The 26,716-nt window shown below is 59.8% G+C and overlaps 1 protein-coding gene across 7 annotated transcripts; it reads right to left on the bottom strand.

The window, feature by feature from the left end:
* Window positions 1-521: 521 nt before the first annotated feature.
* On the bottom strand, window positions 522-25,125 carry TNKS1BP1 (tankyrase 1 binding protein 1). 7 transcript variants are annotated; one of them, XM_084631563.1, is made up of 13 exons: window positions 25,065-25,125; window positions 21,573-21,733; window positions 18,110-18,260; window positions 16,862-17,639; window positions 15,618-15,690; window positions 12,314-13,870; window positions 9,487-11,177; window positions 4,871-5,174; window positions 4,041-4,188; window positions 3,474-3,610; window positions 2,307-2,473; window positions 2,000-2,106; window positions 522-1,001 (listed from the first exon to the last, which is right to left on the bottom strand). In XM_084631563.1, exons 3-12 carry the CDS (start codon window positions 18,210-18,212, stop codon window positions 2,013-2,015), a joined length of 5,052 nt encoding a protein of 1,683 aa, XP_084487689.1. In that variant the 5' UTR covers window positions 18,213-18,260; window positions 21,573-21,733; window positions 25,065-25,125; the 3' UTR covers window positions 522-1,001; window positions 2,000-2,012. The 7 variants fall into 7 exon arrangements, with proteins under 7 accessions (XP_084487689.1, XP_084487687.1, XP_084487686.1 ...); XM_084631561.1 differs by lacking the exons at window positions 21,573-21,733; window positions 25,065-25,125 and adding exons at window positions 19,180-19,335; window positions 19,933-20,049; XM_084631560.1 differs by lacking the exons at window positions 21,573-21,733; window positions 25,065-25,125 and adding exons at window positions 19,276-19,335; window positions 19,933-20,049.
* Window positions 25,126-26,716: the final 1,591 nt, after the last annotated feature.

The raw sequence follows: 26,716 nt of genomic DNA, 5'->3' as shown, positions 1-26,716 counted from the left end.
TAGCCTGTGATGGATCCAGACCCTTTCCCCTGGAAGAAGGGGAGTGGGGACCGGGGGAGAAGGCAGAAGAGGAAAGGAAAAGTTTTGGGCCTGAGGCGAGGGACAGGACCTGGGGCAGGCAAGGTGTCACTGCCAGATTGCCTCAGCCACTCAGCACTACAGAGCCAGAGCTCCCGAGCTAAGCAGCCACCCGACAGGGCTCAGATTCTGCAGCCCAGCTCCCCCGCCAGGGTTGGACTCCACCAGCAGCTTGGCCCAGAGCCAGAGCCCACAAGAATGGCCTGCACCCCCCAACCCAACAGCCCCCAGCAGCCCAGCGGAGATGAATTCTGTGAGGCTTGGGGGAACAAGCAATCCAAGGAGCTCAGGGTGTCAGGGCTGGGTTCCCCTTGTGCCAGTCCTCCAGAAGGCACTCTGCAGGGTGCTATCCTCTGCCCCCTGCTGGCCGAGCATGGCCTAGTGAGCAAGGTCCAGGAGGTCAAAGGGATACGACGTAACAGGGACAAGCCCAAGACCGCAGCTGCCCCCACCATTACCCAAAATCGTTTATTATTTCGTCAAGTGGCATAGAAAAAGTAATCTGTTGCTCTTGGCTGGGAAAGTGTAGGATAGCAGCAGAGAGTGAGCCAACTCCCTAGCCCCAGGACTCCCCCTGCCCGCGACATAGAGGGGAAGGGTCAGGGCTGGGCCCTGTCACCAATTACAAAATAATAGAGGCTTTAGACCAGGTACATGGTATAAAGGGCAGAGCGGAGGAAGCAGCCAGCTTGCAGGGACGGGGACAGAGGGACCCGGCAGCTCGGGGAGAGAGCGAGTGTGATACAAAGTGCATAGATGTGCCTCCTCTGCCCCCACTTCCACCCCCAAACAGCCCTGTGCAGGTCCCAGCTGTGCACGGTGGGCGGAGGGGAGTCTCCCATCACTGCGCCGTCCCCTCTTCCACCCCGACGAGCCTCTTTGGAGAGTCAGCTGTCCCAGCCCCAGCAGCAGGAGAGAAAGGCCTGGAAGAGAGAGGAGAGACTGGCTCCCTGCAATGTCACTGCCCCTCTGAAGGGAGCCTGGATAGCCACAGCTTGTGTCATGTGCTCCACACTGTCAAGGAAGATTCTCCCTAGCCCAAGCAGTCCACGCCTGTTTCTCCAGCAGGATCTAAGCTTGAGTGGCATAAAGGCAACTGTATAGTGCCAAACAGGGCTCCCAGCCCTTCGGCACCAGAAGGATGTTTTCCTAGGTAGACCCATTCGTGGCTATTTGGGGAGGGGGAGGAATTCCCTGGCCAGATCCATCCCCCTGTCAGGGAACGATGGGGCTCCCGGCCCTTCTGGCAGGGGGGACGATTCCCAGCTGGATCTGCCCCGTCAGGAAGTGTTCCCCTGCTGTTCAGTGTGAATATCCCCTTTCAACCGGCTTGGTTCCTGCCCTCCCCAGACAGGCTCAGAGCCATGCCCCAGAGGAAGGACTAGGTGCTAAGCACCACACTGTCCGCTAGGTGGTGCAAGGAACCCTAAGAGCCGCTGGCCACACCATTTTGCTGCACTCCGGCCTGAGTCACACATGGCTCATTGCTGGAATTCAGGAAGCAAGGGGTGAAGGATACCACCAGCCTGACCTCCCTGGAGTCAGCACAGCCCCCACCTGCTCTGCCCAGGGACGGGAACGGGAAATCTCCCATAGGAGCACCCAGGGGGCCAGGGGCCAAGACCTTCCCCAAAAACCACGTCCTGCACCCATGTGTCTGAGATCTGAGGTACCAGAGCCCAGTCTGGGCTCCGGCTGCCCGATTTCCACTGGCTGACAGCCCACTTGTACACGTGTTACACCCCTGGGTTTGGACCAAGTGTCCCTTGGCGGTGTCACACCCATTTGCAAGAGGGATTGTGCATCGCACCAGCCGGACGTGACTTTGCACAGAGCTCTGCTGGGTGTGCAGCATGTCGTGTGCAAACTGCCACAGTGGAAGTGCGATGCAGCTTTCGGTGCAGGCACATGGGGCCCTCACCTCAATGGGGCCGTCAGGATTTCTTCTTTTTCAGCTTCAGCGCTTGCAGCCAGTGGGGCGAGGTGGCATCTGACCTAGGGGGCGAGGAGGCAGCGGCCATGACAGAGCTGACAGGAAAAGGATAGAACTTTCTCACCCACCAGGGTCTACGCCCCCCGACACCATCACATCTACACAGCCCCAACCCCCCAGGGTCTATGCACCCCCCCAATACCTGCAGCCTCCCATTAACACCCCTAGGTGCATAGACACTTGCTGAAACCCACAAACCCAACCTCCCACCAGAGACACCCCCACACACACTCACCCTGAGGATTTCTCTGGCTTGGGGGGCAGCACCAGGGGTTTTCCCCCCAAGCCGGGAATCTTGCAGGACTTGGAGCGCTGGACGTGGGGCTCCTTGGGAGGGGTTGGCTTGGCCTCCCCCAGCTGGGCCCCCTCTTCTGCAGAGCGGTTCCGGCCCCGCAGCTTGGCCTGTGTGTGGGGGGGGGGGGAAGGCGGGGAAGGTGTCTCAGACAGACACACAGATGCCCTGTCTCTGTCTGTACATCACCCCCCCACCCCCACCCCACAAACAGCACGTCCCCCTGACCGTCCCCAATAGGGTTGCCAACTGTCTAATTACACAAACCCAAACACTCTTGCCCTACCCTCTGCCCTGCCCCTTCTCTGAGGCCCCGCCCCCGCCCCTTCTCCAAGACCCCGCCCTGCTCACTCCATCGCCCTTCCCTCCCTCGCTCGCTCTCCCCCACACTCACTCACTTTCACTGGGCTGAGGTGGAGGGGTTCAGAGTATGGGAGGGGGCTCCGGTCTGAGCCTGGGGCAGGGGGTTAGGGTGCAGGAGGGGGGACAGGCTGCAAGCTCTGGGAGGGAGTTTGGGTGCTGGAGGGGGCTCAGGGCTGGGGCAGGGAGTTGGGGTGCGGGAGGTGGGGAGAGGTACGGGCTCCGGCCAGATTGTACTTACCTCGGGCGGCTCCTGGTAAGCAGAGCAGCAGGGCTAAGGCTGACTCCCTGCCTGCCCTGCCCCTGCGCCACTCCCAGAAGTGGCCAGTACATCCCTGCAGCCCCTGGGAGGGGGGCCAGGGGTTTCCGTGCACTGCCCCTGCCTGCCGGTGCTGCCTGCGCAGCTCCCATTGGCCGCAGTTTCTGGCCAATTGGACCTATGGAGTAGGCGCTTGGGGTAGGGACAGTGCACAGAGTCCCCTGCCTCCTCCCCAAGAGCCAAGGGGACATGCCGGCCCAACCTATTCCCCCCACACTTCCCATCCTGCTCCTCACCACCCAAGACCTCCTCCAGAACCCACCTCACCCCCCAGCCCCACTTCTCCTCTCAAGACCCCTCCTCCTCACCCCCTTCCCACTCCCTCTCCTACTCAGCCCTCTCAACATCCCATGGGCACTGGCTGCATCCCTGGTGGGCACCCCGGATCATTCCCACCCCTCCTCCGGCCCAGGAGCCCTGGCAGGCACTACCTTGAGAGCTGAGGGGTTCAGGCCTGGGAAGAGTGGCACCTTCAACCCCTTGGCCGCCAGCGAGGGCCGTGTCCACCGGCTCCGGGGCTCCTCTGCCGCCTCCTCATCTGAGGACACCCAGCGCATCGCTCTGGGCTCTGAGGGGAGACACAGGGTCAGTGTCAGGCCACCCAGGGCCACACATCAGCACCGCCACTGCGTGGGGACACACGCCAATGCCACTGCCACGGCAGCACATGTGCATTGGTGCCGGTGCCATGTGGGCTCACACGCCAACACACACGCTCCACCCGGGAGTGGGGCACCAACACCATGCCCTATAACACCCCCAATACACCCCCCACCCACAATGATGTGCCACCCAGAAACACACGTAACCATCATGCCACATGGCAACATCCACCACGGCCATGCCAACACCCCTCCGACACAGGACCACACGCTAACAGCACGCCAAGAGCATGCAAGACAAACACCACGCCAACATCACGGCACACCACTGAACAGAAAGCCAGATCAACACCAGGCTGGCCAGCGAGCCACAGCATGCCCCACCCCACGTCCCACCTGTAGAGTCCTGGAACATCCAGTCGGCCACCTCCACCTCAGACAGTGCCAGGGTGCCCGCAGTGCGCGTGGCCGGTGCCCGGTGACCTCGCTTGCGGCCCAGGTTGGCTCTGCTCCGGTAGATGGTGCTGTCAAGAACTTCCATGCCCTGTACATGTCCCATACATGCCCCGGGGGGGAGGGAGATACTGATCAGTGCCCAGATGCGAGGGGAGAGCCCACAGGAGCACCACGCTGCCCACCAACCCCGCAGCTGCTATGGCTACTGATCCAGGAGAGCCGCGGACCCATGCCGAGCCATAAGGGGAAAGCCCATGGGGGTGCCAGGCTGCCCCATCTGCCTTGGGACTCCAGCAGGGGCAATCCCAGTCAACCCCTCAGAGGGACCCAATCCCAGAGGCAACCCACAAGGAAGTGGGTATGGATGGGTGTACTCCCTCGGGGGCCCTGGTACATGATCAAGAGCCTATGTGACTCACTAAAGCCAATGAAGGGTTAGTCATCCAGCCCTGGACATTTCCAGTCAGGCTCCCCCGCAGCATGGCAGTGGGGGATTCTCAACCCAGACATGGGGTCCCCCAGCTGGAGGGTCATCAGGGAGGGCATGGGGAGAGTTCCCTTCTGAAGGCAGCCCACGATGCCCCCATGCCAGTCACCGCCTGGTGTCCCCATCGGGCAGGGAAAAGTGGGGGCTCGAGGTCACCTGCCCCCTACAGTCCCGGCTCCCAATGTGGACATGAGTGGTGGGGGAAGGAGGCCCATGTACCCAACCACAACCAGCACCAGGCCCAGGAGGGAGCAGAGGCTGCTGGGAAATCCCCCAGGGTCACCTCCAGGAAGGCGAAGTCCTCGCCTGGCGGGGAGGGCTGGCTCCCACAGCACCCTGGCTGGCTCAGCTTCCTCGCTTCTATTGGCAGCCAGCCCCTGTCCGTGGCATCCGACGGGCTGGGTGCGCCATCCCCTTCGGGCCGGGGCCCGCCATCCTCCTCTTGTGGTAAGGGAGAGGGGTGAGCGTCAGGGCTAGGAGGCAGCCCCCTCTCCTCTCTGGGGCTCTTGCGCTGGGCGACTGCCTTGGCCAACATCTCTTCCAGAAGGGGGCTCGGGCCAGAGAGCTGGGGGCTGCCGGGGCCACTGCTGGGGGAGAGAACAGTGAGACCCTGCTGTCCCTGGTCCATGGAGCCCCCCATGCCCCAGTCCTCTGCTCCAGACCCTTCCCCCACTCCCCTCCCAGCCTCCTCTGCTTCCCCTCCCCCATACTCCCCTCCCAGCTTCCTCTGCTCCCCCCTCGCTGCGCGCGAAGCCCACATCTACAGTCCCCTCACCTGGCCTTATGGGGCATACAACAGATGGGGCTCCTCGCAGCTTGGCCTGGGCACCTGCCCAGGAAATGAGCGCAACTCACCCCAATGTAGCACTAACTCTAGGGCACAAACACTCCCTCCAAGAAGATCAAAATCATTATCCCCATGAGGGAACTGAGGCAAGGGACAGGGAGGCGACTTGCCCGGGGGTTCAATAGCAGAGCTGGGGATAGAACCCAGACACATTCTGATTCCTTTAACCTAATTCACTGGGTAGGGCGGGAAGGTGTCCTGCCTGGGAGCAGCTGGCAGAGGCCTTCAGAGAGCCACAGGAGGGGTGCACAGCCTAGAGCAACAGGTGGGACAACAGAGCCAGGCCCCAGCACCCAGAAGATCCCTGGCGTCAGGGAAGGAACATGCCAGCCAGAGAGGAGAAGCCCAGTGCTGCCACTCTCAGTCAGCAGGGTCTGGGGCTTGGGAAGAAGAGAATGGGAACCTGACAGGCTATCAGAGGCCAGTCAGCGGATGCAGATTCTGGGGCTGATCAGCCCACTCCAGAGGTTGGGCAGAGGCAGTTTTTAAACACTGGATACTCCCAGCATCTGGCCCCGAATGCTGGGAAGCTCAACTGGGGCTTTGAGGGTAGTGGCTCTCTTTGTGTTTTGGAAGATCTTCCTCCAGGTTCTCTCCCTGTTCCAAGGAGGACAAATGGAGCATGTTAGTAGAGCGCGTGGACAGCACACTGATGGGCAGCCTGAGAGGAGGGCCGGCAGAGTGACGGATGCACAGACACAGGATGAAGGACACACGTGGTACATCTACAGCCTCAGCTACCCCAAAAGTGGGGGGCAGAAACACACTGCTCTTGGCGGTGCCTAGATGCCATGGCTCGGCTGTTAGCTCTGCAGGGCCCTGATCCTGGGCAGCGCCCCGCTACAACCCTGGAAGCGGTGCAAACCCAGCTTAGCCAGCAGCCAGGACATTGAGTTCCAAGCCCCATGCAACAACTGACTGCTGGCTGGTTCCCATGATCTCCGACAACTGGACAGCTACTCCAGAACCAATTACATCATCCACCACCAACTGCAGCCTGAGTTCTTACGTGCCAGAGCCTTCCTGCAGAGCATGCAGACCAGAGCGCTGCTGTGAGTTCGGGGGGAAGGGTCCCCTTCTGTGGATGCATCCCCTGTATCAGAAGCTAATGGGGAACCAGGACTGCTCCAGGGACTCCAGAGGGGGAAGCCATGTGCCAGAAGCCCATAGGCTCCCAGGCTGTGAAGGGGGTACTTAGCTGTTGTGGGACGTCAGCACATTTCCATCCAGCATGGACCGCCACCTGGAAACCCCAACCAGTGTTCCCTCTAATTTTTCCCATCCGTGTGCAGAATGTATTTTGTTATCTGCACTGATATGGAGGTGATATGTGACACATCACCTTCATATTGGTGCACGTAACAAAATTCATGTGGTGGGGGTGGGGCTGAGGGGTTCAGAGTTTGGGAGGAGGCTCAGGGCTGGGGCAGAGGGTTGGGGTACAGGGGTGTGAGGACTCCGGCTGGGGATGTGGGCTCTGGGGTGGGACCGGGAATGAACGGCTTGGGGCTGGGGCAGGGGAGGAGTAGGCTCCGGGTGGGGATGAGGGATTAGGGGTGCAGGAGGGTGCTCCAGGGCTATGGCGGGGAGACAGGACTTGCCCCAGCTCTCTCTCTCTCTCCCTGCAGCAGCACCTGGGCTGGGGGAGAGAGGCATCTCCCCCCGCCATGGCAGCTCCAGGGCTGGGACACAGGATAGGCACCTCTCCACAGGTCCGGGCCGGGGTTGGGTTCAGGGAGGGGCACCCCGGCTATGACAGGTCCAGGTCAGGTTGGGGGCTGGACTAGGTTGGGGCCAGGGTAGGGCTGCCTCTCCCCCAGACTGCAGAAGGTCCCTGAGCAGGTCCCTTGAGCGCCTGCGTGGTGCTAAATTGGCCGTTGTGCAGCTGTGCAGCATACAGGGAATGTGGATCCCAACCCCGGGATACTCCATATGGGCCAAGTGAAGCTGTCGGACCCCGTGGAGGAACATGAAAGGGACACATTGCCTGAGAGCTGGGAAGGAATCTGAAGAACTAAGCCAGTGAACTAAAGGAGGCCGGTTGGGAACAGCTACTACACGGGAGGGAAGGGGGTGCTGATGATGCTTTAAGGGGAGCACCACAGCACACGAGATGTCTCCAAAGCAGCACAGCTCCCATACAGTGAGAGCTCCCCACTCTGCTCCAACGCCTTGGCTAAGCTCTCCTCCCTCTACCTGCTGGTGTTCTCCTCTGGGACTAGAGGCTGCTGCTGGCGATCAGCCCTCAGACAGCACCCAGTGGGGAAAAGCACAAAGTACACACAACAGCTGTTGGGGGAAGGGTTCTTGGCAAGGGACCCTCCCCCACAATTCTGGAACTTTCCCCTTCCATAGGTGTTAAGGCCAGAAGAGACCAATTGATCATCTAGCCCGACCTTCTGCATAACACAGCCAGTTACCCCCATCATGAGCTCAGTAATTTGTGTTTGGTTCAATGTGTCTTCCAGGAGGGCAGCCAGGCTTCATCTGAAGACACCAAGGGATGGAAAAATCCACTACCTCCCTTGGCCATCTGTTCAAAGTGTGGCCTTCCCTCCTAATCTGAATGTGTCATTTGATGAGGCTCAGGTGACTAGGATCCGGAAGATGACACAGGCCAGAGAACTGCCCCAACCACAGTGGCTTCCAATTTCCACAGTGGTTAATGATTTTGGGGGGGGTCCTTTTTTTGGGGGGGGTAGCAATCTGAGACAGCTGAAAGGGGCTCAAGTTCTCAGAAAGCACAGAGCACCTCGGAAGAAGGTCCATTGAAGGCACTTCCAGTTGGGCTAATGAGTTTGCTCAGTGGCTCTAATGGCTTAGACAAAAGACCCTGCACTCGAGGCTACTGAGAGTACGGGAGCCGAGGCAGGAGGGGAAGCGCTATCTCTGATTCGAAAACAGGAAGCGCTGCAAGAATGGACGGCCTGTTCTCCTAGCACAACGAAGCTAGTGGCAGAAAGTCCCGTGGGCCTGATGCACCATAGACTACACGCTGGACAAAGGAGGAGAAAATAGATGGATAGCAACATTCACCAATGAGACAAAGCTACTGGATGGCCAAGGCCACCCACCGAGGCCAGGAAACCCAGCGACAGATGGAATTCAACAGACACAATCTAAGGTGTGTTGTAAGGAACAGCCTGCCCGCCTGGGCCAGGGGGCCTGCGTCTGGCCACCCCTGGTCGACTCTCAGGGCGAGCTAGAAAGGGGTTTTCTAGACTGGGCTGGGGGAGCTCAGAGGGAAGGAAGCTGGGCTTTGATTCAGGGGGCTGAACAGAGGTGGGCATCCTCCTTTCAGCACACAGAGATGGGAGGGAAACGCCTGGGCGCTGGAGCCCAGGGCAGGCAGAGGAGTGGTTCTCTGGGCGGACATCCTGCCTACGCTGAAGCATAAAACTGCCCTGAGACATAAGGATGGGCTAGCGCCTTCTGCCTGGGCAGCTGCCTCCCGGTCTGAATTAAACAGGCTGTGGGTGAACAACAGAACTCCTGGCAGGGCCACGGGCAGCTCAAAGCCAAGGCCAGCTGAGCCAGTGAGAAAGGGGACGAAGATGCAAACGGGAATGTTCAAGTGGTCATGGCAGCTCTTTGACTCAAAGCCAAGGCGCCGAAGCAAGGAGGGTTACAGGAGAGGAAGGAGGAGGTCCACAGGTGGTGGGTGGAAAGCAACTCAGCTGCCCGGATCAAGCCAGCACGAGAAGGCACATGACCATGCTGGGTGGCAGTCCACGGGAGGCGTCCCCAAGGAGAGGAGGTGTTAAGCAGTGGAACTCACTGCTGCAGAATGTTTGAGAGCAATGAGCTCAGCAGCAGGCATCTGCCATTTAGGCAAGTGCAGCAGTGCTGATCTCCACAATGGGAGTACTCTGTCTGAACAGCCCCACACTGGGATTGGGACAAGATCTCCCCCCTTCCCCTCTGAAAACAGTTGCTTTTTGAGACCAGAACCCAGCCTAGGTGGGGCACCACCTGCTCCGATGAGCAGTGAAGGCTGGGATGGATCACCCTACACTTCTGCCCAACCTTCATGCACTCAGTGCAGCCCTCACCTGTCTCCATGCAGCTCCAAGCCAGTCATGGCTGTGGCATTGGTTTGTTTCCCACGTCCAATCCTGACCTCGCTGGCCCAGTCCATCTGCCCTGCTCCAGCCTCCCCGGTCTCAGCGGACCCCTCGTCCCCACAGCCGAACTCATGGCTCCAGTCAGTCTGTCTCGCACTGGCCTCTGCTGGGCCCACGCTCTCGAAGCCACAGGCTGTGGCCGGGCCTCCCGTACCGAGGTCGCTGGCCCCATCTGGCTGCCCCACGCCAGGCTCTCTGGGTGTATCGAAGCCCTCCATCCCCAGACTGCTAGACGGATCCATGCTGCTCACGCTCAGTTCATTTGTCCAGTCCATCCATCCCCTGCTGGGCTCCTCAGGACTGATTGCCCCCAGGCCAACAGAGGGACCTATGCCATGGAGTCCTAGATCTTGGGCCCAGTCAGAGTGTCCCACACCAGCCTCTCTGGGCTCATCCAGGTCCACAGTCCTGGTATGGCCAGCCCAGTCAGTCTGGCTCTCTCCAAGCTCTGCTGGGCCCAGGGTCCTGATGGCACCAGATGGATCCAAAGCACTCAAGCCAAAGCCACCTGCCCGCTCAGTCCCAATGACACCATACTGGCTTTCGTGCTCAGCTCCTCCGATCCTGAAATCGCTGACACAATCCCTCCTAGCAAAGAGAAACTTGCTCTCCTGCCAGTTGGTGCCACTCCACCCTGGCTTCCTGGCACCAGGCTCTTGGGCTGAGCTGTCGGGGTCTCCAACACCAGAACCAAAGGCACTCTCCTGATCTATATGGTGAATGTCATATTCACCAAGCCAAGCTGGCTTGTCAGGGCTGAACGCTCTGTCCTGCTGGGCATCATCACTGAACTTGCGGGTCCAATCTGGCTTGTCCTCCTGGGCAGTATTGCCAACTTCATATTCACGGGTCCACTCTCTACCCTGCCCACTGGTCTTGACACTGCACTCATGGGTCCAGTCTGGCTTCCCAGCACCAAACTCCTTATCCTGGTGGTCCGTATCACTGAGACCGTGCTCATGGGTCCAGTCTGGCTTGCTGGTGCCAAACCCTCTATCCTGCTGGTCTGTATCACCGACACCGTGCTCACGGGTCCAGTCTGGCTTGCGAATACCAAACTCTCTATCCTGTTGGTCAATATCACCGACACCAGGCTCATGGGTAGAGTTTGGCCTGCTGGTACCAAACTCTCTATCCTGCCGGGCTGTATCACCCACACTGTACTCAGGAGTCCAGTCTGGTTTGCTGGTACTGAACCTCTTGTCCTGCTGGGTGTTGTCCCCAATGCCGTAGGTGCTGGTCCAGTCCAGTTTTCTGGTACTGAACTCCCCATCCGAGCTGTCGGCACCACCAATGTCGTATTGGCTGCTCCAGTCTGGCTTGCCGGGGCTGAACTCCCCTTCCTGCCGGCAGCTGTCCCCGATGCCGTAGGCGTCAGGCCAGTTTCTGTGTCCCACGTTGGAATCACCCAGCAGCTCTGTCTCTTTGTACACGCCACTCCAGTCCCGTGTGCCGGTGCCAAACTCCCCATCCTGCTCTGTCTCACCAGCTCTGTAACTGCCGGGCCATTCTGTCTTCCCCATGCCAGTCTCGCTAGCCCAGCCAAACTCACCGGCCCGGTGGGCCCCTCTGATGCCAAACTCGCTGCACAGATCCTTCCGCGACCAACCAAGGAGATCCTGAGGGGTGGGGGGGGAAGGAGAATAGGGTTAAAAGAGGAAAGAGTTTGTGGGGAAGGGGATATGAGAGGATCAGCTTCTCCCTCCCAAACTGGCCAGGTTGTATGAGAGGCAGGCAGGATTCCAGGGGAATCTGTCTCTTGGGGGCACTTCCCCCATAGCTGCAGCATTGGGGTCCTGGGTTACCCTCCACCCAGCAAGACAGGCAGGAGATTCATTCACCCTTCCTGAGGTCTCCGGTTCACTAGCCCCTCTGATCCTGCCCCAATGCCCTTTGCTTTCAGGGACAGCCCTTCTGCCACAGCACTTGGGAGGAGCAAGATCTCATTGGGCAGCCCCAGCCAATCTTAACTCCCACCCAACCCAGCCCAGCGGAGCGGCCACAGGAACAAGGTCTCCTGGGTCCCCCCACCCAGATGCTGCCAGAAGCACCATCTGTACTCACAGCCAGACAGGGAGTGCTCCATTCACTCCCTTGCTGAGCACGCCCAGCCTCATCCCGCAGCTCCAAGTTAGCCAAGAGTCGCCCCAGGACAGACATCCTGCCAGCCTCCCTGGCCATGGCTGTGGCAGGCCACCCCATGCACCCCAAGAGGGATAGCCCAGGAGAGGCCAGCTCTATGGCTGCCTTCAACGGCTCTCCCTGTCCCAGCTCGCCCCAGCATGCTTCACTCTGCCTCTGCCCAACCTGTCCGACTGCTCTGCACACTCTGCCAGCGGCCAATGCCCAGCCCTGCAGAACTGAGCCCAGCTTGCTCAGCGTAGAACACCCACCCCTCGTCCCAGCAGGGATGGGCTGAGAAGGGGGCTTTCGCCTCCCCCACATTTACCTGGGGAGAGTGCCCCCTGCTGGGCCTGGGGAGATACCCCACCCACCCACATACCCTTGGGAGATGCCCCCCCACAGTCCCCAGATCCAGCAGGAGGTGCTCTACCCACAGTGAGACACCCCCCACACTCACCGTGGGGAGATACCCCTCCCCCACACTCACCCTGGGGAGAGCACCTCCAGCTGGGCCTGGGGAGAGAGAGACACACACTGAGGAGACGAAGTCCTCCTCCCACCCCCCATCCCACCCACCCCCGGTGCCAAGAGATCCCCCCTTCCCTCCCGCAGACGGTCACCCCTCCTTTACCTCTGGCCCTGCAGGGTCCCTGGGCTCGGGCGTGCCCTTTCTCTTGGTCTCATCTGCGCTGGGCGGGGGTGATGCCAGCAGCTCATCCAGCCAGCGTGCATTGGGATGTGGCTCAGAACCCGCCCTGCCTGGCCTCAGGCCCTCCTGGCAGCTCCCCACTGACGCCAAGTCGTCCTCCTGGCATTGGTCAGCACCAACTGGCCGGGGAGTGTCAGACAACAGGACTGGGGCGGCTTGCTCCTGGTCTGGCTCTGGCTCAGTCAGCCGCAGGGGGGCGCCTAGCAGTGGCCTGCCTTGCTCCTCCCAGATAGTGGCCACCTCATCCACCACTGCAGGGCCCTTCAGCTCGGCCACGGCTGCCTCCGTTTGTGCGACGGGGCCCCCAGGACATGTGGCCTCCAGGCCCCCCACCTCAGTCGCTCCCTGATCACATGGGGCCCCCATGGCACCATCCAGGCGGGCAGAACTCCCTGCAGCCTCGGCGTCCTGCCAATCCAGGGCAGTGCTGAGTTGCCTTGCCCTCTGCCCCTCAGAGCTGCTGCTTTCCTCAGACCCTTTGGGGCTGGGGGCCAGGCCCTCCCCTTCCGAGTCCCCCTGCTCAGAGAGGCCAGAGTCATCTGCCTCTCTAAGGGGGGACCTGGGGGGCTCCCACTCCACAGCCCGGGATGGGAACGCCCACTCAAATGACTGTGACAGGTTCCAGTTGGACTCACCCTCCAGGGGTGGCCCAGGGTGGGGGGGCCCTCCCCTGGGCAGGGCAGCCAGGGAGCCCCGCAGCACTCCCATTCCTAGCTCCTTGTCTGGCAGCTGCACCACCCCATCTGAGGAGCGCTGTAGCCCCAGCTGTGGGCACTGGAAGTCCTCATCTGCTGGCGCAGGCCCTGTGAATGGCTCCGCATCACTGGAGAGTGAAGGGGAGCCCCGCTCAGGAGATTGGGAGCTGTATGGGGACACTGGGGACTCAGTGGGTCCATCGGGGGACCCCGGAGACCAAGAGACTCTGGTGGGGAGCTTAGGACACAGATTGGGGGTGTCTGGGGATGGAACAGGAGCTTTGGAGGCCCCTGGGGAGTGAGTGATTCTGTGGGGCAGCTCAGCAGGGATGCCTGGGACCAGGGCCCGCCCTGCAGGGGGGCTACGGGGGAGCTCTGCGGGGGCATCTGGAGTGCCTGGTGCCATGCCTGCAGGGAGGCCAGAGGTGGGTTGGGACCCCTCACCAGGAGCCTCCAGAGACCCCAGGGAGCAGGAGATTCTGTGGCAGAGCTCAGCTGGAGCATCAGGGGCCGGGACTAGGCCTATGGGGAACTTAGCCAGAGACTCAGGGGTGCCTGGGAAGCCGGGCCCAACACTGGTGGGGAGTTCAGTGTGGGCAGGGGGCGAGCCCAGGGCAGGGAGCTCGGCAGGCACAGCAGGGGACCCCAGGGCTGAGGCAGGATGCTCGGCAGGGAGGTAGAGGGCCCCTGGGGCCAGGGCAAGGCCAGCAGAGTTGCCAGGGGCCACCCTGAACGGGAGCTCAGCAGGAGCCACAGGGATGGGACAGGTCCGGGCCAAGGCGAACTGTGAGAAGAACGGGAGATCATTATCCATGCACCCCCCCAGATTGATGGGGCTCCCCCCCAAGACGGCTCCCAACTACCACTGCCCAGAGCTTCCATCACCATCCCCCGGTGCATCCCGATCCCCAGCGCCTGGAGCTTCCCCCCTCATCTGCCAGATGGCCCATGACCCCCATCACCAAGAGCTTCCCCCCACCAGTGTCCAGGGCTGTGCCCCATCCCCTAGACAGCTCCCAACCTCAAGCTCCCAGGGCTTCCTCACCCCCCCGACCCCCAGCATCTGGGGCTCCCCCTGCCGGATGGCCCCCCAACCCCCAGGACTACACCCCCCCACACACATTGCTTTCCCCCCAACCCACACCGCCTGAGGCTTCCCCCCATCCCTCAGACAGCCTCTGACCTCCACCACCCAGGAATCACCCTTGGATGCCCCCTGACTTCCGCTGCCCGGGTCCCCACTAGAGTGTCCCTTCCCCATGTGAAGTGTCTCACTGGAGGCATTAAAGATGTTTCCCATGTGACTCAGCCCAGCTGGATCCCAATCTCCTTTGGGGGTGCTGCTGCCTAGCCCTGTCCCACCCTTTGGGCTCAGGCGACCCCTCCAGCCTGGCTCCTGTCCCACGCCCAGCTCCCTAGCTTAGCCTCAGCTGCAGCTTCCCATGATCTAGGGTGCCCGCCCCTTCCCCACTGCGAGGAGCCCCATGGCAGGGAGATGAAGGCAGAGAGGAGGAGGAGGAGGAAGGAGGAAGCAGGAGGAATCAAGCCATATGGCTGCAGAGTGGCATTCAGGGCTTTGGAGACCCCCAGCCCCAGGGCAGGAGGGTCAGATGCCCCCTCCCCCACCAGGGAGAAGGGAAGGGGGCCCCAGTGTCAGTTCCCCACTCCGCCCCCACCAGGAAAAGGGAGTTAATGGTTAACCTCTTCCTGGCTATCTCCCAGGAATCCTGAGAGGAGTGGCTTGGGGGGGGGGGCGGGCCCTCTCCACCCTCCCTGCCTAGAGGTTTGGCCAAGGGCCCAGTGGGGCTGGGAACCGCCCGCCTGCTGCATACCTGCCAGGTCAGCGAGCCCAACACGGTGAGTCAGGGCTGCTCCCTCCTGGGTGCAGGCATACAGACTGAGAGTGAGCGCTGGGTTCCCAGTCCCCTGGGCCAACCACCCAGGGCTGCTGCCACGGGGGGAAGCACCCCCCTCAGGAGATCCTGATTATATTGGCTGGCGTGGTCTCGTGTGTCCAACCCGCTCCCCAGGGCTGGGCGAGATAAAACAGCATTGGCCTAGGAGCCTATGGGTGGAGGACCCATGGTGCCATGCAGTACACCTGGGTTCTTGATCACTCCCTTTCCATGCCTGGGTGAGGTTCAATAGGCTCAGGGACCCATGGTGTCATGCAGGATGCCTGGGTTCTTGATTACTCCCTTTCCATGCCTGGGGGAGGTTCAATAGGCCCAGAGACCCATGGAACACCTGGGTTCTTGATCACTCCCTTCCCATGCATGGGGGAGGTTCAATGTGCCAAGGACTCAACAAGTGGGGGACCCATGGTGCCATGCAGGACACTTGAGGACACTTGAGTTCCTATGGCCTCACCTCCCGGGAGAGCTGCAGGAGCTGGTGCCCTAGGGCTGGCAGAGAAGGGAGAGGAGACACGCACCCCAGAGAGAGGGAGCCCAGGAGGAGACAGGAGAGCCCGGAAGGAGAGCACTGAGCAGAGCAGCTGCCACGCTGGAGGGGGCGAGCCGAGAACTCACACCAGGGGGGGACGGCGGCTTTCTGCGTCCGGACTGGTCCCCGTTGCAGCTGGCGCTGGCTGGGGAGGAGCCACTGAGAGAGAGAAAACATGGAGAAATGGGGGGTTAGTCTCCAGAACAAGGAATATTTTAGTCAGCAGGATGGAGGCAGCATGGCTTAGCGGGTAGGGCACTGGACTCCGGAGGTCTATTTGCAGCTCTGCTGCTGAGTGCCTTGGATATCCCTTCCCTGTGCCTCAGTTTTCCCATGTGTAAAATGGGGATAATGATATTGACCTCCTTGGGAAAGTGCTTTGAGATCTATGGATTTAAAGCTCTCCAGAAGAGCTTGATACTATTATCTTCACCAGGATCCACCCTGTCCTCTCTAACTCCACAGTTGCATCCCATTCAACTCCCACCTCCATTGATGGCCCCTTCTCCTCTCTACTAAGAGCCCTTCACCCTCACATCCAAAGCCAGTGAGAACCTCACCACCTGCCCACAGCTGATCTTCTCCCATCCTCTCCCACACCAGCCACCCAGTGTCCCCTGCACCAGGATCATGCTCCAGGTCCACTCTCCTCTTCCAAACATTTCTCCAGGGTTCCTTCCTACCTGGCACTCTCGCCACGTACCTCCATGTTGTGTGTCTCAGACTGCCAGCTTTCAGGGAATGGGAACATCTCCCAGGCCTCATCTACTGTCAACTCACCTTGGTTTAATTAAACCAAGCACACAGTCCTGACATGTGGACCCTTACTGAACAGCTTATTTTGGTTTAGCTTAACCGCATTCCTAACCAACTCAAAATAAACCAAGGCCTTGTGGACATGTTACAATTATCTAATATCCACTCCCTTTGGGAATCATGCCAAATTTGTGACCTCAGCCACATCCTGTGGCAAGGAGTTCCACAGGCTAACTCTGTATTAAGTGTTAAGGTCTTGTCCATATGCAGAGCTGCACTCATCTAACTACCGGGTTGATTTTATACAGGTGTCAAAGAGCTGTTTGGATGCCTCTAGGATTCTCCTCTACATCCAGGAAGCACCATGTAACAATCCCCTTTCTGGCTTCCTCTCCGCTTCCCTGGGGGGAAGATCTGGCACCAGATCCTAGCGCCTTTGCCAGATTCTTACCCATAATGTAGTGCAGCACACCTTGCCCACTCCTCCTCCACACACACCCTTTCCAGCACAGAACAGACAAGGCCTTTACCCACAATGTCCTGCATGCCCCACCTCTGCACATCAGCCCCTCACCTTTCCCTGGAGGCTGAGCCAGGGTGTCTCTCTGCTTCTCCATCTGAGGGCTCTGGTGGAAGTTCTCCAATGGGACTCGGGCTTCCTTCCCTCTTCATCCTGCCAGCGACCGGCTTGTCCCCACAGGACGCTCTGCTCTCCTGTGCTTCGGGGGGCCCAGATACCCAGGAGGCCTCAAAGCGGGGGGCAATGGCATCACCTTCCCCTCCCTCAGCACTAGGCTGTCTCCGAAAGGCGGCATAGCCTTTGGGCCCGAAGCGGGAGCTGCCATCAGGGCTGAAGATTGAGCGCGGGCCCCAGGCCGGGTCAGGACTGCCCGACCCCTCTTTGCAGGGGTGCTCCATCTTGGCCAAGATCTCTTCCACTGTGGTGCCGGGGAAGCGCTCCCGCTTGGCCGCCACTGGCACCGGCTTCACTTTGAACGGGGCAGTGCCCTTGAGGACTCCTAGGGGCCCCTGATCAGGGAGCGTCACAGGAGCAAGCGATCTCTCTTCCGTGGTACAGAGTGGGGCTCCCACTGCAGGTGGCGGTGCCCCCTTCCCATTGGAGGTCTCCCCTGGGGGGCTCTTGAGGCCAAAGGACAGGCGTTTAAGGGCTGTGCTGCTGCCACCGTATGGCTTGGGACCCGCCAGCAGGTTGATCTTCTCGGCAGAGGGGAACTCGAGGCGGGGAGGCCGCGACCCAGGGGACAGTGCCGGGGTGCAGGGCTTGGCAGGTACAGCCGGTTTGGGCAGCATGCGGGGTTTGGGCCCAACTGGCGGCTTCAGGCAAGTGTCACCTGGGGCAGGGGGAGAGAAAGAGCTTCTCTCAGAGCCCAGCCACAGAGCAGTCACTGCCCTGGCCAGCCCCCCAGCAGGGGCAACCCAGACAGCCCAAGCAACCCCACCCCTGCAGACTAGCCATTCCGGGGTGGACATGGCTCTCCAGGGTCTGCGCTGACAGATGCTCAGTGCTGGGGGGTTGTGATGGTTGCACCATTCTGAGAACTCAAATTTGTCTCACAGATGGACCCCTGAAAAGCATGGCCCTGTGTCCCACCTCCCACCCCCAGAGTCAGCCTGGGGCAGGATCAGAGCGGATGGCCCCAGAGGGGAAAGGTTCTGTGTCCCACTCCACACACCCAGGCATTTTCTGAACTCTGTGATGCTCCTCATTCCCCTGTGCCCATCACTCAAGCGAGCTGCTCCCCAGCTCTGTTATTCTCCATCCCAGTCCCCCTCTACTCTTCCCTTACCCACTAGCACGTACCTGTCTCGGGGCTGCCTGCCGGCTGCCCACCTCTGGCCCCCATGCTGCCATTGGAGGTAGGGCAGGGAGGTGGGGGGCGCAGGGGGTGTGTCTGGGAGGCCATGGTGGCACCTGGGCTGAGGCTCAATGAACTCAGTGCACACGTCAGCCCCTAGGTGAGAGATGGTAGATCAGGGCTGTCTTAGAAAGGAGCAGTCAGATTTGGTCCTCCCCACCCCCACCCCAGCTCCCAGCCATGGCCTGATTTTCCAGCATGCCCCTCAGCTCCAGCTGCAGCCCCCTCCTTGCTGCTCCTGTGAAAGCCCCACATGGCTCCCATCAGCCCCCGCCTCCCTCTGGTCACATCATGCTGTCACCTCCCGAGGATGCCCCCTAGCCACGCAGGACATTGTACCACCACAGGCCCCACACTCACTGCACAGCCCCAGCCGCACCTCGACCTCCATTGCTCTGCACCCCATGTACAGCTGCCAAACAAAGTCCCCTACCCCAACTTCCACCCTGCCCACCCCACACATAGTGCCGACCCCAGCACTCCTCCCACAGTGCCAGACCCTTGCCTCCCCTCAGTGCCCCCATGCACAGTATCAACTCCCCACCCCACCCCCACACATGGTGCCAAACACCCACCCCGCCTTATTCAGTGCCAACTCCCACCCCCCCCCACAGTGACAGACCCCTGCCTCCCCTCAGCCCCCTATGCACATCACCAACTTCTCACCCCTACCCCCCCACACAGTGCCAACCCCCTGCTCCTCCCTACGCAGTTCCAAACTCTCATGTCCCTACAGTGCCAGACCCTTGCCTCCCCTCAGCACCCCCATACACAGCACCAACTCCCCACCCCTACCACCACATATGGAGCCAACACCCTCCACAGTGCCAGACCCCCGGCCCACACCCCCAGCCCTCCCCACACATGCCAAGCCCCTGTACATAGTGCCAGTCCCCAGCCCCACCCAGCCCTCTGCACACAGGTCCAACGCCTCACTCCCCCACAAACGCCCCAAGCCCTGTCCCATTCACAGCGCTGACTCCCCACCCACACAGTGCCAACTCCCGGTGCCAACCTGGCCCCCAACGCACGGTGCCCACACCCCTCTGGGTCAAGCGTGGTTCAGCACCAGCTGGACTCTCCTGGGCCGGCCGCTGGGAGCCTGGCTCACCTTCCCGGCAGCTGCCTCATCGTAGGCCGGGCTGGGGTGCACAAGCTCCCGTGACTCAGGCTGCAGGGACGAGAAAAACCAGCTAGCTCCGAGGGCCTGACTCCGAGCCCTCCCCTTCCAGCCCCAGCCCCAGCCCCGCCTCCCTCCCCCGCCCCACTCCCCCAGCCCCTCCCCTTCACCCCTCCTCCTGCCCCACTCCCCCTCTCCTCACCCTCCCCAGCCCCTCCCCTTCACCCCTCCTCCTGACTCATTCCGCATCTCCTCTCCCCCCAGCCCCTCCCCTTCACCACTCCTCTTGCCTCACTCCCCCTCTTCTCTCCCCCAGCCCCACCCCCTAACCCGTCCCACTCCCCCCAGCCCCGCCTCCCTTACCCCGCCCACTCCTGCTCCGCTCCACTCCCCTTTTCTTCTGCCTCCCTTCCCCCTCCCCTCCACCACTCCTGCTGCCCTATCCCCCCTCTTCTCCAGCCCCACCCGCTTCCCCCATTCCGTCTCCTAACCCGCCCCCCACCCCCAGTCACAGTCTCCCCATCCCGGCGCAGTGGGAACCGATCTCCGCCCCGCCCCGGGGAGCTGGCGTCACAGCTGCCCCAGCCAAGCCGGGCGGGGCGGGCACATCTGGAAGCCATCGGGTTTCTCTCCCCAATTCCCGCTCACCCAATTTCCCAGCCTCCTGGCGCGGCGCTGGGATCCGAGGCGGCCCAGCTGCGCCGCGGCGGCCGGCTCCTGCCTGAATCTGCGCAGCGAGCCAGAGCCGGAGCAGGGAGAGGAAGGGGTGGCGGTCCCGTGCCAACCCCACACGGGCTTCTAAGAGACAGGGCGGCGCACGAATCGCGGGGTGCTGGGAGGGCGGGGCAGGAGGGAATTGACGGGGGCTGCGGGGCAGAACAAGCATCAGGGAAGACTAGGCATGCGGAAGTTGCTTTCCCCCCTGCCAATACCCCCCCCATCACACCATGCCCCCTCCCGAAACCCTGCCTTCTCCTACTGTGCCAACCCACTCCACATAGCATCCACACTCTGCCTCCTCCCTATGCCAATACTCCCCACATCCTACCTCCCCCTGGGCCAATACCCCTTATATCCCATCCACACCACACCCCCTCCCCACACCCTGCCTTCCCTCCACTGTGCCAGTACCCCCCCACACACATTTCCCCACTGCCTCCCCCACACTCTGCCTCCCCATGCTAATACCCCCCATGTCCCATCCACACATAGCCCCCTTCTCCACACCCTGCCTCCCCCCATATCAATACCCCCTTCCCACTCCTCCCTCTTCCTCATGCCCACTCCTCTTGTGCCCCCTGACCCTCTCCTGCTTCTTCCCAACACTGCTGCAGCCTCCTGCCCATGCCCCTTGCCTTCCTCCCGCACCAGGCCCTGGCATCACCAGACCTTCCAGCTGAGTGAGGATTCCTAGCGCTATCACCATTTGCCAGCAGTCAGCGCCCCTCCCTTACCTCCTGAGCTCTGCTCTGAGACCCTGCACAGTGCTCTCCCTTCAGTGGATAACAGATCCCAGCTTGTGCCAATCCCTGGGCAAGCCAGACTGCACAGAGGCAGGATCTGAATATCTCTGGCTCTCCTGCCTGCTGCGGGGCGAGTGGTTCAGTGGGCAGGTGCTGGGGGAGGCAAGGATGGTCACGGAGGGACACTCCTCTAGTGATCTGTGCCCCCAGCCTGCCTCCCCCACTCCTGGGGAATCCTCCTGCACCCCAAAAGTGACATACCCCCAACACCATTGCAGACAACCACACAGCTCAGGCCAGGCCCCTGTGGGCTCTGCAGATAACTGAACCATTTACACAGCGATTCAATTACAGCACGGGTGGTCCACAGGCGAGGAATCAAGTGGAAGAGGATTTAAAAGTGGTTCAGGCCCCAGGGAGAATTAAGCTGCTTACAGATGAGTCCTGGGAGGAAGACAAGTCTCAGGGGCCACCACAGGAGAAGGCTCATGGAGGAGGTCAAGTAGGGATACAAGAGCCGGCTATAGGGTTCATGGGATAGAGTCATAGAACTTAGAAGGGTCTACAGTGATCATCTGTATGTAACACGGGCCATAGGACTTCCCTGACCAACTAGAGCAGAGCTTTTAGGAAAACATCCCCTCTTGTTTGAAATCTTGCCAGTACTAGAGAATCCATCACAAGCCTTAGTAAGTTGGTCCAGTGGTTAATTCCCCTTACTGTTAAAAATGTCTACCTTATTTCCAGTCTGAATTTCTCTAGCTTCAGCCTTGGCTCATTAGACCTTTGTCTGCTAGACTGAAGAGCCAGTCATCAAATACTTACTAAAAGACCAGGTTGCTCCACAGAAGGGGTTGAGAACAGGACCAACCACGTAGACCGTGTCTACAGCCAATCATGGACCCAAAGAAGATGTCCAAGGACACGGGAGTCGTTGTTTGGGTTCTGCATAGGTGCAAGAAGGTGGATTGCAGCTTCTGGCCACACTGGGACATGGAGAAGGGAAACAAATCATCAAGGTGAGAGGAGATCCCTGCGGGACGAGCCTCAATAAAGATAGAGTCCACGGGCAGAGTAGCAAGCAAAGGAGACTTCGGCCATGTCTACACTATGGGCATTCCAGCAGCCCAGCTAAGGTGCTGTAGCGATGCTGCTGTAATGCTGTAGTGTAGACACACGCTACAGCGGCGGACGGAGGTTTTCCATCCATGTATCAACACCACCTCCCTGAGTGACAGTAGCTAGGGTGATAGAAGCATTCATCTATCCACCTAGCCGCAACTACACATGGATTATTCAGACCTTGGAGTGCAGAAAAAGTATCTAGCTAAAGCTAGATCTACATACACTACACACTTACTTCGTTATAACTATGTCATTCAGGGGTGTGGAAAATCTAACCCTCAGTTTAGGGAGCACTGTGTTGGCAGGAAATCTTCTCTTGCCAGCGTAGCTATTGACCTCTCTCCCGTCAGCTTAGAGCATCTTCACTGCAAGCACTACAGCGGTGCTGATGCAAGTTTCTAGTGTAGATTTTAAGTGGAGACCAGGCCTGGGGACAGAGGACAGTTCAGACAGAAGGAGGCCAAGGTTACTGGCAGAGGGTAAGCTGAAGCAGGGGAGGGAATACCCAAGGGTGCCAGGCCTCTGACGTGGGTCTTCCCATGGGACACCTCCATGTTCATATTGGAAACGTTCAAACCAGGCCAGGAACTATCTTAGGACAGGCAGAGGGAATGAGCAGGAAGGAGTCCAAAGCTACATGCAGCTAGTCATGGTCACAGCTAACAGTGATGCACAGGAGACCAAGGGTTTGTCTGCACTACAAAATTAGGTCAACTTCAGTTAGGTTGACCTACAGCCACCACAGCAATTAAATCAGCTGTTGGTGTCCATACTGCTCTCCTTCTGCCAGTGGTGCACATTCTCACCAGGAGCGCTTGCACCAACTGAAGTGAGTCATTGTGGGGCAATGACAGCCACACAGGGCTCACAAAATGTGAAATAATAGCAGCTGTGAAACTGACAAAAATGTCAGTTTCACTGCTGGTTGGCACCCTGCTGTGAAATTGAGCCCCCTGGCTCAGACCTGGGCCCCAGGTCAGGGGGCAGTTCCAGCTGTGTGCCCTATGCCCGACTGACAGCTCAGGCTGTCAGCACTGGGAAGAGGGGGGAGGGAGACTCCAGCTGTCAGCTGACATCTGGGGCTGACAGCCAACCTAAGTAACGCAGCATCTATACAGACACTGCATCACCCTAAGCACTCCTCCTCCACCACAGGTGGAGTTATTAAGTCAGTGTAGTGGGGAACTTATATCGGCAGGAGCCCCACTGTAGTGTAGACACTGACAGAGTTAGGTTGACCTAACTGTGGTGCAGACCAGGCCCACGCCTGGGGAGGCAAAGTGAAAAGAGCAAGAGGGCCAAGCCCTGAGTGGCTCCAGGGATCAGCACAGTGCAATGGACAGGACCAAGCCCTTGCTCTCAGGGACTCTGGCACCTGCAGAGCTAGGGGCCAGCCCAGCTGACCAGGCACTCGGATCCAGGAGGGTGAAAGGCAAAACTGAGCCTTCACCTTCCCCCTCCAGCAGGAAGGAGAAGCCTATTAGCTACTTTACGGAGAGTGGCTGTGAGCTGTTGTAGCCAGAGGGAAACCAGCCCAGGCTGCTGCGGGAGGGAGAGGAAGGATGGCAGGGAGCCGTGCAGATGGAGAGTGCTGGTGAGTAGAAGGTGTTCAGCAGCTGGGGTGGGGAGGCTGGGATCAAGATGCTGGACAAACACGGCCAGGCAGGGGTGGAGGCAGCAGGGCGTGTCCAGCTGTAGGCAGGCAGGAGGTGGATGCAGGGAGGGGTGGTCAGGAAAGAGTGGGTTGCTGATGAGGGCACAGGTTGGACTTCAAATGGGAGGGTTGGGGGGTGCCCTCCTGACAGAAACCTGGGGCCAAGTGGCTGAGGGTGGCACTGTGAGCCCTGTCTGACCAGACCGGGTCCTCCCAGAGACACAGACACACAACCCTTTGCAGGCAACTCTATGAGCTAGTCCAGGGCCTGGCTCTGGCAAGGGCCCAGAGGGCTTGGCCAACCGACGGGAGGAGCTGTGGAGGAGATACAGGTTGAATCCTCCAGGGCAGGCTGAGGCCAGAGGTCAAGGAGTGGGAGCTGGGAACAGCCCCAGGGTGTGGCTGAGGCCAGGGCCAGCTCTAGGCACCAGCAAAACAAGCAGGTGCTTGGGGTGGCACATTTCTAGGGGTGGCTTTCTGGCGCCGGCCACGCCGCCCCAGGAACGTGCCCCCACCGCCCCAGCTCGCCTCCACTCCACCTCCACCTCTGCCTGCTCCCCTGAGCGCGCCGCCGCCGCTCCGCTTCTCCCCGTCCCTCCCAGGCTTGCCGCACGCGAAACAGCTGTTTGGCGCAGCAAGCCTGGGAGAGAGGGTGGAGAAGCCGAGTGGCGGCGTACTCGGGGGAGGCGGCGATGGTGGAGCGGAGGTGAGCTGGGGCAGGGAGAGGGTCCTCTACCCCCCCCCGCTACTTCCTGCTCTTCCGCATTTCCCCCCCACCCTCGCTCACCTCCACTCCGCCTGTTCCCCTGAACGCGCTGCCTCTCCCTCGCCTGAGAGGGAGGGGGGAGAAGCAAAGCGGTGGCGTGTTCAGGGGAGCAGGCGGGCGGAGTGGAGGTGAGCTAGGGCGGGAGGGAGCTGCAGGAGGCAATGGCGGGGGGTGGAAATGTGGCACGCTCAGAGGAGGAGGCAGGGCCGGGGATTTGGGGAAAGGGTTGGGAAGGGGCAGAGTTGGGGCAGAGCCTGGGACGGGGAGGGAGGCATAAAAAAAAAGCAGGGGCGGCCAAAAAATTTTTTGCTTGGGGCAGCAAAAATCCTAGAGCTGGCCCTGGCTGAGGACCAGTGATGCTAGCGATAGGCACCCTGGGACACTGTACTGAGACCCTCAGTGACACATGGAGCTGAGTGACACACTGTATCTGGCCACCCTGGCATTCATAGCCTGCCCTTCCCCTCCATCACCCCCTCCCTGCTGCCATGCCCCCCACCGCCCAAGTTGTTATACTCGGGAAAGTTTGTTGACTTTCCTGCTCCTACCCATGCCTCGTCCCTTCCAAAGCCTCAAAACCCCATACCCCCTTTCCCACCACCTGCAGCCAACAAACACCCACCCCTCAACCTGGGACCCCAATCACCCATACACACCCCACTCCTGTTCTCACCCTCAACCCCACGCACACCCCATTCTGGGGACCCCCAGTCACACCACACACTCCTCCTTCCAGAAACTCTCAACACAGACACCGACGTCCCCTACCTACCCGGATCCCAGCAGCTCCTCACCGGCCTCCGCGCCGCGCTCGGAGTCAGCACCGCCCCGACCCCTCTGCGGCATATTCATGAGAAGCAAAACAAGCGCAGGGCGGCTCCGCCCTCTGTTGCATATTCATGAGCTATGCAAATAACCACACCCTGTGTACTCTCACGTGTGATCTTGCTGAAGCCATCATCCAACAGGCAGGGTTAGCCATAGAGGGTGGAGCTAGAGGGGCCCCTCTCCTGTCCCACAGGTGGGCTGCGTCCTCCCCAGCTGTTACTGGAGTACCTGTCTCTCCACTCCTAGTTATCATTAGGGCATGACCCCTTCATCCCTACCACCACAGCCTGGAATGTCCCTGGGGCCTCTGTCAGCTGGAGAGCCAAGACCCCACCGGCACTAATCCCTAAGTGCGGGAGGGATCTCTTCCCCAGCTCATGTGTGTGGAGTGTGTGTGTGTTCACCCTAGCTTTTATCTAGGGTGATCACAACAGGCAACTCCATGCCTGCCAGCTGCAGAGGGCTGGCTACTAGCCCCCACAGGTTGGTACCAGATGTCCTGCACCCAGAGAGCCAGTGCCCCCTAATAAATAGAATCACTGCAATCCTTGATGCCCAGCTCCAGAGACATCTTAACTATTCACCCACCCTTGTCCCCTTGCTCCCCTAAAGCCTGCTCCTCTGTCAAATGGGAGGGTTGGGGGGGTGCCCTCCTGACAGAAACCTGGGGCCAAGTGGCTGAGGGTGGCACTGTGAGCTCCTTGGTGTAAGAGTGACATGAACTTTAATGCTGGAGGGGCAAGGCCAGAGTCCCCTCTCCGGATACACTCATGCCCACCTTGCTCAGTTTGTGAAAGCCTGTTCGTTAATTAGCATCTCTTGGGAAACCACCAGCAAGGAGGACAGGTCGGGGCAATAGCTCAGGGAGAGGACATTTGTCCGCATTGTGCTAGACTTAAAACCCTCAACTTGTTTCACCCCCATTCAGACACGTCAAGTGTCGCTCACTGGGTGTGAGACTCACTCTTTAGCATGCTGTTTCACTCTCACATTCCTAAGCTTCTCTCATTTTGAGAAAATAGACAAAGATTTAAAATATTTTTACTTGGGCCCAGCAAGAGACAATACATCCAGGGCTTGGAAAGCCTCTTTCTAAGCTTCTGTACTGTGGTGACCATGGAGACTACAGGCTTGATCTGTAGGAGAGGCTGGGGGGGGGGGGGGGGAGGGAGCTACCTGATGATCAAGAAATTATGGGTTTGCCAAAAAACAAGCAGGACTTGACTGAAAGTTTGCAGGTTCTGCAAAATAACAGTTCAAAATTTAAACCACACTGGCCAAATTCATGTCCTCCAGGCTCTCCAACCATCTAGGGTTTTATTTCAACCAGCTAATAATTATTAAAATCCACTGCTTTACATTGCATAGAGACTTCTGAAGTGCCCTAGACTTTAGTATGAATTAGGACATTTAAGTGTTTCATATGCAATATTAATCAGGGTACACTTTAAAACAAACTATTAAGTGCTGGTTACATTAAAATCCTGGACTGCTGGGTGGCACCAAGGACGAAAGATGAGAGCCCTCGTCTTAAGCAATGACCTAACACATCACCTGGAAAATCTCTTTGGGCCTGTAAATCTCACTCTTAAGAAC

This window comes from Lepidochelys olivacea (assembly GCF_965140295.1).
Source record: "Lepidochelys olivacea isolate rLepOli2 genome assembly, chromosome: 6".
In the NCBI taxonomy this organism is placed as follows: domain Eukaryota; kingdom Metazoa; phylum Chordata; order Testudines; family Cheloniidae; genus Lepidochelys; species Lepidochelys olivacea.
This window is presented reverse-complemented; position numbering and strand designations above follow the sequence as displayed.